A 13981-nucleotide genomic window follows, 5' to 3' on the forward strand; every position below is an offset into this window, starting at 1 on the left:
ACAGCCGCGCGCCTCTACGCGCACGGCCAACTTGCCCGGTAAAAGAAGCTAGGTTTAGAGGTTAGCCCTTGTTCATCATTACGTCCTGACGGCAGTGAGTGTAACAGTGATGTAGGGTACAGAATTATCCATCTTCCCAGTTTGATGAAAGCTGTCAGTGAATATGTAAGTTGTAAAGTGTGTCATAATGAGATCACTTTAGTTGAAACTTCAGTGCTGGGTTTAGCAAGTACATTGAATTTTCAATGTGCTGTCTGTGAAGGCAAGAAAGCAGTTCTTTAGTTCTCCAAGAAGTAAATATAATATGCACGAAATCAATCGGAGAATAGTTTATTCCATGAGGTGTCTCGGGCAGGTTTTAACAAATATACAGATGTTTTGTGGTATTATGGACTTGCCACCACCAGTAAAACAGACGGCATATACTCTGATTGTTAACATAATTCTTAGTGCAACAATACCTGTGGCCAACGAATCAATGAAGAATGCTGTGGAAGAGGAAATAGATCTATCTGATGACCCATCAAGACGAGAAATCACTGTTTCTGGGGATGGAAGTTGAAAAACCAGAAGGGATATATCACGATATGGTATTGTGTCGGTAATTGGTTCAGAAAGTGGCAAAATTATTGATTTTCAAGTCAAATCTTCATATTTTAATTTGTGCGTGCAGTTGAAACGGGCACTGAAAGGGCCAGAACATAAGGCAAAGGTTGAAAAACACGCACATGTTTGCTCGGCAAACCACCAGGGGAATGTTGCGAGCATGGAATGTAATAGACTTCAAGAAATATTCAACAGGTCAGGGCGAAATTATAACAACAATAACGTACAACGGGTGATTGAAATATATTGACAGGGCGGACCAAACAATCACTCGTTGTACGTTATTGTTATTACGAGTCAATACGGACCAATTAAGGACCGATATGGTCAAGTTTGTCGACTTTCAAAATTATAATGTCAAGTGAAATGAAATGTCGTATGGCTTTTAATGCCGGGATATCCCAGGAAGGGTTCGGCTCGCCAGGTGCAGGTCTTTCTATTTGACACCCGTAGGTGACCTGCGCGTCATGATGAGGATGAAAATGATGATGAAGATAACACATACACCCAGCCCCCGTGCCATTGGAATTAACCAATTAAGGTTAAAATCCCCGACCCGGCCGGGAATCGAACCCGGGACCCTCTGAACCGAAGGCCAGTACGCTGAGTACATTGGGGATGGAGACACCAAACGCCGTACGGTCCAGATATCCATATAAGAAAAGTTGAATATGTGGGCCACGTTCAAAAGAGAATGGGTACCAGGCTCAGAAACTTGAAGAAGTGGTCAGGCAAGAAACTAAGTGATAGCAAAGGTATTGGTGGCACTGGTAGATTAACAGATGCTATTATTGATAAACTGCAGCTGTATTACGGAAATGCCATCAGGGAAAACAGAGATGATGTTAACAAAATGAGGAAAGCTATCTGGCCCATGTGGTACCATGAATCTTGAACTGATACTCAACCACAAAACTGGATGTGCCCATCAGGCCCTGATTCATGGTGTGATTATCGCCGAGCTGAGGCGGAAGGAGCTGAAGTGCACTACAGGCATTCCCACCCAATCCCAATGAGCATTATGATGGAGGTAAAGCCGATTTTCAAAGACCTAGTAACTACAGAACTTCTACGAAGGTGCCTGAAAGGTCGCACGCAAAATGTGAACGAATCTTTTAACAACAAGGTTTGGTCAGTGTGCCCCAAAACCAGTAATAGTGATCACAAGATAGTCAGAATTGTTGCTGCTGATGCATTAGTTTCATTCAATGATGCGAATAGCAGTAAATTAGAAATACTGAAACAATTGGATGTTGGTGTCGGGAAACATGCTAGGAGTGCACTGGGTTAACTTGATTTTGAAAGGGTGAGGTCAGCAGAAAAGCATCTTCGTGAGTCCACTAAGGAGGCATGGAGGACAAGGAGAAGGCTGAGACTCGAACAGCACAACAAAAACATCGAAAAGGAGGGCACAACATACTCAGTTGGAGCACTTAATGAAGTATGAAAGCAGTTTTTGTTGTTTTACTTTTAAAGCTGATTCCCCAAAAGTTGCTAATTCAGTTACAAAAAACATGATAACTCCCACATTTACCGCTCAAATTACGTGAAACTTTGCAAGTACATTACTTTTAACAAGTTCTAGTGGATGTACTAAGATAATTAAAACAATAAAAAATCAATAAAATGTTGATAGACATATGAAGGTAAAATCAGAATTTTTACCTAACTGAAACTTAAAAATATGTAGAAATTTTAATAATAGCCCCATAGCATTCTTACTAGTTCATCCTCGGGTACATGTCGTTTGCTACTCATAAAATAAAATTCAAACTAATATCATGAGTAGTTTTGCTAAAATCGTGTTTTTGTGAGATGTTATCATAAAAAGTTGGATAATTTTTCTTTGTAAATATTTTCATCATACTACTAAAAAACAAGTTTATGGTAGACGCAATTACAACGTCTTCTTTGTTGGTTTTTAAATTTCATGCTGTTAAATCAAAAAACAACGTAGATAGAGAGTTTTGAATCGTAACAATGCAGAGATGGCTATGAGCGGTGTATGAGACCCCTTAGGCCACGGCCAGTTCCTTCCCACTCCTAGCCCCTTCCTGGCTGTCGTCGCTATAAGACCTATCTGTGTCGGTGCGACGTAAAGCATCTTGTAAAAAAATACCACACTGCTCTGGTTTTGAAGAGGGAAACTACTTAAATACAGTTCTTATTTGATCTCGATCTCTAATCAGGAGTCAGTCGCAATTTTGGCAGTAGAACTCGGGCCAACCGTTCGAAATCTATCATGAAAAGACGACGGTAGTTTCACGGTAGATTAAAAAAAACGTAAATCTATATAAATAAAGTTGTAGGGGGTCCGCTGCCTGTAATTTCGTTTGTTTTGCCAATTTTCAGATACTTATCCATTTTAGGTAAACTCAAGACCGAATCGGTGGTTTTTATTTTTCGTGTCTGTTTGTCTGTCTGTTTACCTGTTCCGCCATCACGGCGAAACGGCTGGATAGATCTCAACCAAACTTCATATTTAGATTATACTCATCCCGAGGAAGGTTTCGATATTCATATCATTCTAAAATCTTTGAATAGATGGGGTTTATAGGATAACCAGAACGGTTTTCCTCCATTTTCGCTTATACTATCGATTTTCTGTAGACTCCGTGGATCGTATGTGAAACGCATTTTCATTATAAACAACTTTGGTCATGTTCATAATTTACCTTACTCTTCAAATGACGGAGAAATGTACTATTTTCTGCGGGTATCATGCTCTGCATTGAGTGACCGACAGACCGACAACGAACCTACAGGTTACCATGGCAACGTCTCTGACTGCATGCCAGCAGGGAAGTAACGTATTGCCATTTTCCTCATCATGCCTTTAAATTCGTGGTTGTTCCTTGGGTAGAAGGCAAGAGAGGCGTCAGTCGGCCATTCTGCGGGATATTGGCTAAATATCGTTGGAGGTTATAACCGTCCTCGAATAGCTTAAGTTATAACACCATTAGTCATCTTATTATCTGTTTACCTAAGAATCCCTGCGCCTAAATTTCTCGTCTGTTAGCGCTTTCTTATATCCACAACTCACACCAGCGTAATTTACTGTGTGACATTTGATTTTCCAATACATTCATTTGGTATTTACATATTTGTCGTCATTCGGCTATCCTCAGTTATAATCCATTTGCTATTAATGTCAGCTTTCTTAACTGTATTATTTTCTTCCTTAATTATTCCGTATGTATGCGAGTGCTAATCCAGAAAGCTGGACACACTTTTCTTTGGAAAAATATTCTAAGCTATGCAAATGTATGACTTTGGCCCCGGAAAATATCATTGGTTATTTCTCTGGCACGGGGGCTGGGTGTATGTGTCGTCATCACCATCATTTTATCCTCATCATGATGCGCAGGTCTCCTAAGGCAGTAAAATCGAAAGACCTGCACCTGGCGAGCCGAACATGTCCTCGGACACTCCCGGCACTAGAAGCCATACGCCATTTCATTTCATTTTCTAAATCCCTGTATTGACTGGGGGTTATACGAAACCAAAACCGTAATATTTCACTCCCACAAAATATACACAACCAAACTTAATGGAAATTTACCTGCCTTAATGGAATTTAATTTCTAAACCTTTTTTCTCATTTGCATCATTTCGATACGAGGATTAATAAGGGAGATATCATTAACGGACATTTCGGTACAAGTTCCACCGGACGTAACTCAAGAGCGGGTGCGTGTTAAGCGTATTTCTTACAACTTGAAAACTAATGAAGATATTTGCATCAAACTATATATTTAGCAGCCATCTGTCCAAAGGTAGCTTTTAACGGTGAAATGACATTTCATGTTCCCGGAATGGACTGACGGTTTATAGGGACCCGAAATGGTGATTTTACTCTTCCACAATATACACAGTACAAGAACAAGCTGATTGAAAATCGACCCAACTTGATGGAAATCCATTTCTAAAGCTTTTTACTTTCATGAGCATTTTTCCACAGGAGGATTAATAATGGAGATGTCATGAATGGTCTGTTTTGCTGGTTTAATACAGCGGACATAGCCCAACATGTTTTGTACGTGGAGCAGATTCCTTATTTATCTATATAAATAAAATCGTACATTGACTATTTTGGCGACATGTACGTACAGCTACCCGTTTAAGGGGTAATAATGACCATCTGCATATATTTTTTTAGTTTCCTGAAAGTCCTAATTTTTACCCTCTTCGCCCAAAATACAGATTGCGACATAATCTGCCAAACGAACAAGAAAATTGAAATTTGGCAAAATTATATATTTTAGCCTGTGTAACGGTCGGAAAAATTCCAAGATCTTTAAATTTTTCATTTTTTTATCCCCGAAGAATATTGAAATATGGAGGCAATTTTAATGATGGTGCAGACTTTCGGGAAGTCCTATCACATAACGGATGGCACAATCTCCGTTCAATTTGGAGTGATCTACAACCTTGGTCTTATGACTTTTTGTCGTATTTGTATCGCTTTTACGTTTGATTTTTCTCTATTTCTCGATGTTAAGTAAATTCGGACTTTTCACATGCATAATTCATACTTTCAATCACTTATAGGAAAGATAGAATCATCAAACTCTACACGAAAATTGGCCCAGCCAGTAGCCATTTGTGAGCCAAATGCTATGTATGTAGCTGTCACGCAATTATCAGAAATGTAATGCAATGTGAGATAAACTTACAAAAATGTTACCCTATTCAACGTTTCTAACTCAATCTGACCCATGAATAGATGATATATCATAGGACCAGGCATTTAGGCCGCTAAATCCGGCGTGTTATGGTACAATCCTTTTTGTCGATATGACGTACCGTTTTTCAGCAGTTAATCTGTGAATGAAGGTCTGCATTATTGTAAACATGCATGTACTTTCGTATGTCGATCTATATATATTCACTGATGTCGATTTGTAGCGATCGAGGAAGGGTGTGTCTGCAATTGCAATCAGTACTCCCCTCACCGACTTTGACTGGCAGTAGGAATGGGGTCCTTCTCCAACTCCTGTGTAACTGGCATTAGTAAGGAAGGCCTACCTTTGTAATGAATAATTCACGTCTCTATTTGACTTGCAGAAGGCAAGGGAGCATGCAGTTTTGTTTAAAACTACCCTACCCGATTGTGTTCAGCTGTAGGCAAGGGTGCCCACCATTATAAACAAATGTACTCATATAAAATCTGACTGGCATTAGGCATAGTGGCCTGCTATTTTGATGGAAACTTATCAACTTGGTGTGACTGGCAGTAAGCTGGCTGAAAGTAGGAAGACGGTCCTGTCATTACAATGATAACTGCACAACTCAATTTAGACTGGCAGTAGGGAAGTTGCCTGACATTATAATAAAAACTCCTTAACTGTAATCTATCTGGAAGTAGGAAAGGGGGTCTGCCATTGTAACGGAAACTCCCCAAATCGATTGTGACCGCGCAGTAGGCATTGAAGCCTGCAATTATAATGTAAACTTCCCAACTCGATTGTAAATGGCAGTAGGCAAGTGAGCCTGCCGTTATCATCACAAATCCGTAACAAACACTTTACATTGGAAACTAAGTATGGGGCTAAGAGACATGCAATTTTAAAACAATCTTATTTACTGCATGTACAGTATTTACTTCGATATTCGAATACAATGTAGAATACCGAAGCGAAGCATGTGTACATTTGCTAGTCTTATAAATAAAATTGTAGGGGGTCCACTGTCTGTAATGCCATTTATTTCGCCAAATTTTGGTATATTTTTCCGTTTTAGATCAACCGGAGATCATATCAGTAGCTTTAAGCTTTCGTATCTGTTTGTTTGTTTGTTTGTTTGTTTGTTTGTTTGTTTGTTCCAACATTACGGGTAAGCGACTGAATAAATGTCAACCAAACTTCATATTTAGAGTCCAACTCATCCAGGAGCAGGTTTCGATGTGCATTATCATTTAAAAATCACTGAACAGACTGGGCGTTTATAAGAAAACTAGAAGAGTTTTTTCAGTTTTCACTAAGACTAGTGATTATATGTCGACCAAAATTCATATTCAGAGTCCATTCAGTCAGGAGCATATTTTGATATGCATATCTCAAAAAATCACCTAACAGACTGGGGTTTATAGGAAGACCAGAAGAGACTTTTTCAATTTTATTTTACAGTATTGACTATATCTTGATCAAACTTCATATTTAGAGTCTACTCATCCAGGATCAGAAGAGATTTTTTTTTCTTACACTATTGATTATACCTCGACGAAACCATGTTTAGAGTCTAATCATCCAGGAGCAGGCTTCAATATGCATATCCTTAAAAAATCACGAGACACTCTTATTTCCCTCAGGATTTAGTCTTCAGGAAATTGGTTGTACAACTGTGTGGTGATTAGCTATTGTTTTTTCCCTAGGAATAGCCTTCTTCCATAACCTAACTCTTTCTTCATCAGAAGGAAACACAAATACTGGAGTGTACGCTCCTCTCTTATAATTTGCTTTGCAGCCAGGCCCACAGCAACTCTTAGCATGGCGATTTCTCTCACTGATAACCTTAATTCAGTTATATACACATCGTGGTTGATAATAAAACGCTGAATGCACTAACTCAATTCATTTTACACTATGGATATAACACTACACAAATAAATTACAGAATTAAAACACTGCAGAGCGATATTCTTAACCCTCAAGCACACGCGCCAAATCTTAGGACGCAGACACACGCGTCGGGGTGCTTTCCACCCCACATATCATTGTATTGTAAAATACGAATTACTGTATTAATTGGAGATTTTAAGATAGATTATGTACGAATGACTCTTTCTGCAGGGATCCAGACAGAAATGTACAAGAGCGGGGAGAGCACAGAAAAGGTATTTGTACACTTCACTAAGAAATAAAATGACCTGGGGTGGATTCCACCCCATACGCGTATGTTTGAGGGTTAATCTATTTCCCCACATGAATACACGCTCACACTAAGTTTTCTTCACTAATTGAGGACTTGTCACTTAATAATGCAGTTGATAACGACTCCGTCTGAGTAAACATGCGGCCAACGTTAAAAATTTCAATAAAACAGCGAAGAATTCACATGTAACTCAACTAACTCACGTGCTAAACTTCCCCCCTAACGATCAGCTGATTGCTTTACCGCGCTTGCTACAGTACGGCCTGTACTTCACGAAGGCAGTGCCTCAACATACATTCTCGTGCCAACTCGCTGTGTTTTGACAACCGCTACATGGCTGCCCTTTATTCACTTGCTTCCTCAGGGAGCGCTAATGTCAGGCATACAGCTCCTCTATGTTATTCTAGTTCGTTGGATCCAAACTATGCCGAAGTTCTTTGGCGACTTCTTGGTCACCTGGTTCAATATATTTAAAAGGAGATTCACTCTGCTCGTTCAGTCCTAGGACATATTCTTTCTTATCTATTGAGGTAATTAATCCAGAAGGGCGAAAGTCATTAAAAGGGGAATCCACATTTTCTGATTATTGGTAGCATTTGATGTTTACTGTAAGTGCAAAACAAAAACGAACTGCTGCTTCTGCTCCATGATGAATTCAGATGTGAATTTCAAAAACGAATTTAGGTTTATTTGAATTAGGTGCGGAGAAATAATGGCCAACAGAACACTGGTGGGAACTTAAACTGGAACCTTCTGCTACCGGGGCATTTCATGGTTGACTTTCAAATTAAGATACCAAGGTATAGGTTTTGAGAACTATCAAATGAACCCATTCTTGATAAAATGCATATTGAACCAATACGATATATAAAATGATCATCCTGAATGATTTGTCATACAAAAGAAGTTCAGTTTTGTTGTAGATAACATGAAGGTTTGTGATCAGTACCTTCCTTCTTTCGCTGTTCTTCGTGCAATTTAAATGTCTGCATTCATCATTTCGTGTCAGCCCCATTATATACAGGGATAGTGTGACTGTCGGGTTTCAATGCCGGCCAGTCCAGGGCTTTTGTTTGTGGAATGGGGTTAAGTCAGCCTCGTGAGACTAGCTATGAGAGGCAGTATATTCCGTCCCGAAAGCCGAACAATACGGCTGACAACTAGGCATATCTGCACACCATCTGACTGGGCAGGAATTATCTTAGCAAAGCAGGGCCCAAAAAGTGGGCTGTAAGGCCTGAATAAGTTTTAATCAGCGGGCGAGTTGGTCATGCGGTTAGGGTCGCACAGCTGTGAGCTTGCATCTAGGAGATTGTGGGTTCGAACTCACACTGTTGGCAGCTCTGAAGATGGTTTCCCTTGGTTTCCTATTTTCACCCCAGGCTCTACCTTGCTTAAAGCCACGGCCGTCTCCTTTCCACTCTTAGGCCGTTCCTTTCCCATCGTCGCCATAAGACCTAGCCGTGTCGGTGCGATGTAAAGCAAATTGTAATCGCTTTGTGAACTCTCGTGATGACCACAGTGTGAAATATAAATCTTGTCTCCTATAGATCATCCTCCTATTCAGAGCCAGATGCTTTCAACGTCACCCTTTCATCATTGTCGTACGGATACATTTTTCCATTAGTATCTGATATTGTGCATGCGTACTAGACATTGTCGGTCATTCAATGATATTTGCAATATTTAGATAGATGCTTTCACGGCCCGTAGTTGCACACAGGGTACTAAGATTTCTGGTCTTTTGTTGTGACAGAAAACAAAGTAAAATTCTTTACGTTTCGCAGAGAAATTTACTCTGCGTCTTCAGAAGAAAACCTCGTCTGTTCACGAGCAAGACTTTACTAATAATCTTCTTCTTCTTCTACCACGTATTCCCACACCTGTGGGGTCGCGGGCGGGAACCTTGTAACACGTGTGGAATTGGACCTGATTTACGGCCGGATGGCCGTCCTGACGCCAAACCTCTGGAGGGATTTATTCCCTATTTCGTGTTCCTGTGTAGTGTGTTGTCTGTGAATTAAGAGGGAAGTGTTAGGACAAACACAAATGTCCAGTCTCAGAGCCAGAAGAATTAATAACACGCAATAAAAATCCCCGACCCGGCCGAGAATCGAACCCGGAACCCTCTGAAACGAAGGCTTCAACGCTGAATATTCAGCCAACGTGTTGGACCGAAACTTTTCTAATAATGAAAGTTTGAATTAAGAACGCTTTACCGTCAGTCTATAGTAAGTGGTACTCTCGATCGTCACTAGATGGCTGACTGTGCGCTAGGCTTCCTGGTGGGAAGTGACGGCACCATGTTAGATCCAATTAAGCAAAATCTTGGGCGAATCAGGGACGAATGTGGTACACCTGTTACGGTATTATTCTTACTCTGAGACTGATGAGGTAGATGTTAGGCCCATTTAAACAATAGGAATTGTCAATACCTTCGTAATGTACTTCACGAAGGCAGTAGTATTGTCATCATGTTCTTACTATTTTTCACTTCCTTGATTTCTTCTACCACACTCGTCCCTGATTCTTCTGATGACCTTTCTGTTTACGCACATACGATGGAACTAAAAACATCTTAATTGGAGCTAACATGGTGTCCTCAGTTCCCACTAGGAAGGCTAGCGCATAGTGAGCCATCTAGTGACGGACGAGAGTACGACTTACTATCGAACACGATCAAGCGTTTTAAATTCAAACCTTTATTATTCGAAAAGTCTTGCTCGTGAACAGACGAGATTTTTTTTCTGACGGCGCGAAGCGAAGTTCTCTGCGAAACGTAAAGAATATCGCTTTGTTTTCTGACACGGCAAAATCCCAAAAGCTTAATATCAAGTCTGCATTAACAGCCTTGTTATTTGTTGAACTCAAAATGGGTTAGCTTTAGCACTTAACATTTGTATTTGAACACGACTGCAGTATCGGGGGGACAGACAAAGCTCGCTCTTCCTCAATATTTATTTTGTTCGGCTGGGGTGCCCCATCATCTATATCTCCGCACCACGCCGATTCGCAACATCATAGGCTGCCCCCACGTTGGTGGACTGCCGTACTCAGCTATGTATTCCTGTTTAGTCCATGATGTCGACCCAGCTCTCTCGCTCGAGGATATTACTAACGAACTTCGCCAGCTCGGTGTCCTACTCTGGTGCTGAACCTTCAACTGAAGTACTGCTTCATTTTCCTGCTGCCCGTACCTGCACGTCTCTTCAAGATACCGGAGTGGTTCTTCATCGCCGCCTTCATCACGTGACCTCTACTCCAGCTTACATCAGCGCTCAAGACCCTACTTCGCCTGTTGTACGATCATCTCCACCCTATTATTCACCCCCTCTTCCTCCGTCTTCCTGTTTCACAACTACTACCGTTCCTACCATCTCTGCTCCCGCCTCTCCCGCTTCTCTCGACATTTCGCTTACCGTATCCGTCTTTACCACCACAACTACCACCACCACCACCACCACTACTTCTGCCCTGGTTTCTTCCAACCCTCCCATTACTACTACCACTACGTCCCATCCCTCTCCCCTCCTGACCTCTCACCCTCTCCCTCCAAACCCCGCTTCTTCAAGTCCCCAGCAAACATCTCAACTGCCTTCTGTCGAGGGACCTTCTACTGCTCCTCCTGTGAATACGGAACGACCACCTTCGCCGCCATCACCATCAGATCGCCCAACAACTTCCAGCTGTGTTCTTCGTGGGATGGACCCCAGCCTGGCATCTGACGTCATCACCTGTAAGGAGAGCATCTCGAATATATAACATCGATGGTCCTACGTTCCTGGTGAGACTTCAGTTGCCGACCCACGCCGATGTCCAACGTCTCATCGATCAAGGAGTCCACCTCTACGGTCGTTATCATAGAGTGGAACCTTCTCATTCTCTACAACAGTCGCACCGTAATTCCTCGTCACGCAGTCGCCCCCGGCCTGTCCCACCTCCCCAATCCTCTCGTCCCTCTCTTCGCTTTTCATCTGCCCCACCCCATTCCACCTACTGTGCACCTCCATTATCTTTCCCAGACATTCTTCGCCTTCTCATCACTTCCCTCGTTAACTTCTCTTCATTTTACCACATTCTAGCCCTTCATCTACTCCCTACCACCTTTGTGTAAAGCACTGTTTCTCATCTCTTGTATTGTACTTAGTACCTCTTTACAATAAAGCTATGTATTAAAACAGAACAAAACTTAGGCATAGGAAAAAATTCATCTCCCATATCCTTCTTCTTCACATCGTTTTACCCACCTCCTTCTTCCATCACATCTCCTCAACCCACCCGCATCTCTTGGCCAGAGAGAGGGCGTAACCCTCTAGGTGGCCCGCCCCACCCCTTCAGGGTGGGGAATGAAAACTTTCTCAGCAGCAGCAGCAGCTGCAGTATCACAAGCTGGAAATAATGCAATTAAATTTAAACTGTTTTCCGTTTTCCTAAAAATTAATGGTGAGTTATTCTTTGACGAAGGTTAGGTTAATCTGAATAGAATCAACAGAAGAAAGTCAAAGCGAATTGCTAGCTATGAGCGACCGTCGCTCCAAATAAGGTAGAGAGGGCTCAGAGTAGATGTTTACTATTCTATACCAAAGATCTCCTACCATTGTTATGCCTCTAAGAAACACCAGTCGATATATTCGGTTTCAGCTCTATTCCCTGTTACTCAGACTTTCAGCCCTCCCAGTCTGATAGCAGCAGCCGCTACTTCCAGCTGTATAGTATCTTACCTGGTGTACAATAATATAGTTGTGTTGAGGGATTGTGGTGATCTTGGTGGTGGAGCTGGCTTCGTGGCGAAGAAAATGTTAGTATCTCGATATACAAGTCGATTCCAAGGAGGTAAGGTCGAGAAACAGCCTACCTTGTCATAACATACTTGATGTTTTCCTGTAAACAATGAGAACGCATTTATATTAAACAATATAGTTCACTTGGGTATTTCAGGTGTAATTATTCCGAAAGGAATGAGGAGAATTAAAGTGACAGTCATTTGAAAATTTCTACATTTTTATACTCACATTTCACGCGGAAAATTAGGACAAGCCTTTGCCGCCTCGGCTAAGCAGTCCCTCTGCTTATAACTTCGGTCACTATAAACAGTTCAGAAATTCACTGAAAGGTAGTGAGACGAATAAGGGGAAATAATGATATATCGTTACTTGACAATCGGAAATTCATCGTATCCATCAAGGGTTCCAGGACAAGGGTACTGGGGAGACATGCCAATGTTCGTTTCGGCGTTTCACCTTTGTGCAATACGACATTCAGTCATTTTGAATTTATGTCGGAGTTTGTTTATTTATCGATACTTCTGCTGCTGCATATTTCCTGTCGATAGTAAGGAAAATTGGATAACCTTTTTGATACCAGTATTGTGAACGTCTAGCAGCTCGTTAAATGGGGTAGAGGATACATCATGTTGAGAACGTCAAAACGAGCAGGTGGGTTATACAGGTATCTTCAGCTATAGTAGGACTCAGGGTCACCTGCCTGCTGTAGGGGAGAGGGTTTCTAGGAATAGTGCATTCTGTTTACTGCTGCACAAGTTATTCCGTATCTAACAAGATTCTAGTGTTTTTAGCGAGTCAATGTGGGTCAAGTTGTTGCTATATAGGAGAAGCATACACGCCTCCAAAGCAAATTGCTCATGCAGTGCCATGCAAACTGGAGTCTGGAGATGCACTGAAGTCTGACCAGCAGGTGGTGAGCAAGACTTACGAGACCATCGAAAGCAACATAAAGGAAGAAAGAAACGAAGACCACCCCTGAAAAAGACACAGCTGCTCTTCGTCCTACAGTGGAAAATCCTTTCCGTACGCTCAGCAGCATGTTTAAGAAATTTGGATTCTCTTCTGACGACGGTGGGATAGGAAAGGCCTAGGAGAGGGAAGGAATCATCCGTTGCCTTAATTAAGGTACATCCCCAGCATTTTCCTGGTGTGAAAATGGGAAACCACGGAAAACCATCTTCAGGGCTGCAGACAGTGGGGTTCGAACCCACTATCTCCCGAATACTGGATACGCAATTCACATAGTTTAGACACAGATTTGACTTACTCTATCGTCATGTTGTGATACTTGTATACCGTATCTGTTTGTGTGTGAACAAGTATGAAAACGTTTTGGTCGCGTAGATGTCAGCCTCCATTCCGAAGATGATGGTTTTGAATTCCACCGTCGGTAAACCTGAAGATGATTTTCTATGGTTTCCAATTTTCACACCAGTCAAAGGCAAAGAATAAGGTAATACCTTTATTACGGCCAGGGCTGCTTCCTAGTTCTTTCACGTCCTTGCGCCAGGAAAAAAATTTACGTCCCAGTACGATGTTAAAACAACTAGCAAAATAAAAAAGCATCAAACCTGAAATGAAATAGCCGGGGCAGATGACTTTCATTCCATCCTATATATTTGAGAATGAGCTCAGATCCATATCCAGTGTAATATAATTTTAACAGTGTCTTAATCCTTTTTTGGCGTGACGAAGGAGAAGCAACTGGTGCATGAGCT

General features: G+C 41.5%; 1 protein-coding gene across 2 annotated transcripts in view; it reads right to left on the reverse strand.

The window, feature by feature from the left end:
* LOC136875923 (pancreatic triacylglycerol lipase) overlaps positions 1-13981 on the reverse strand; it is a 124250-nt gene that overhangs the window by 89533 nt on the left and 20736 nt on the right. For both annotated transcript variants that reach the window (XR_011018459.1, XM_068228356.1), the window contains exon 2: positions 12201-12360. Coding sequence is in view for 1 of the 2 variants with exons in the window: in XM_068228356.1 (XP_068084457.1) it covers positions 12201-12360 (160 nt within the window). In the remaining variant the exon portion in view is untranslated. The remainder of the gene's footprint in view (positions 1-12200; positions 12361-13981) is intronic.

The sequence above is a fragment of the Anabrus simplex genome, chromosome 6 (assembly GCF_040414725.1).
Source record: "Anabrus simplex isolate iqAnaSimp1 chromosome 6, ASM4041472v1, whole genome shotgun sequence".
In the NCBI taxonomy this organism is placed as follows: Eukaryota; Metazoa; Arthropoda; class Insecta; order Orthoptera; family Tettigoniidae; genus Anabrus; species Anabrus simplex.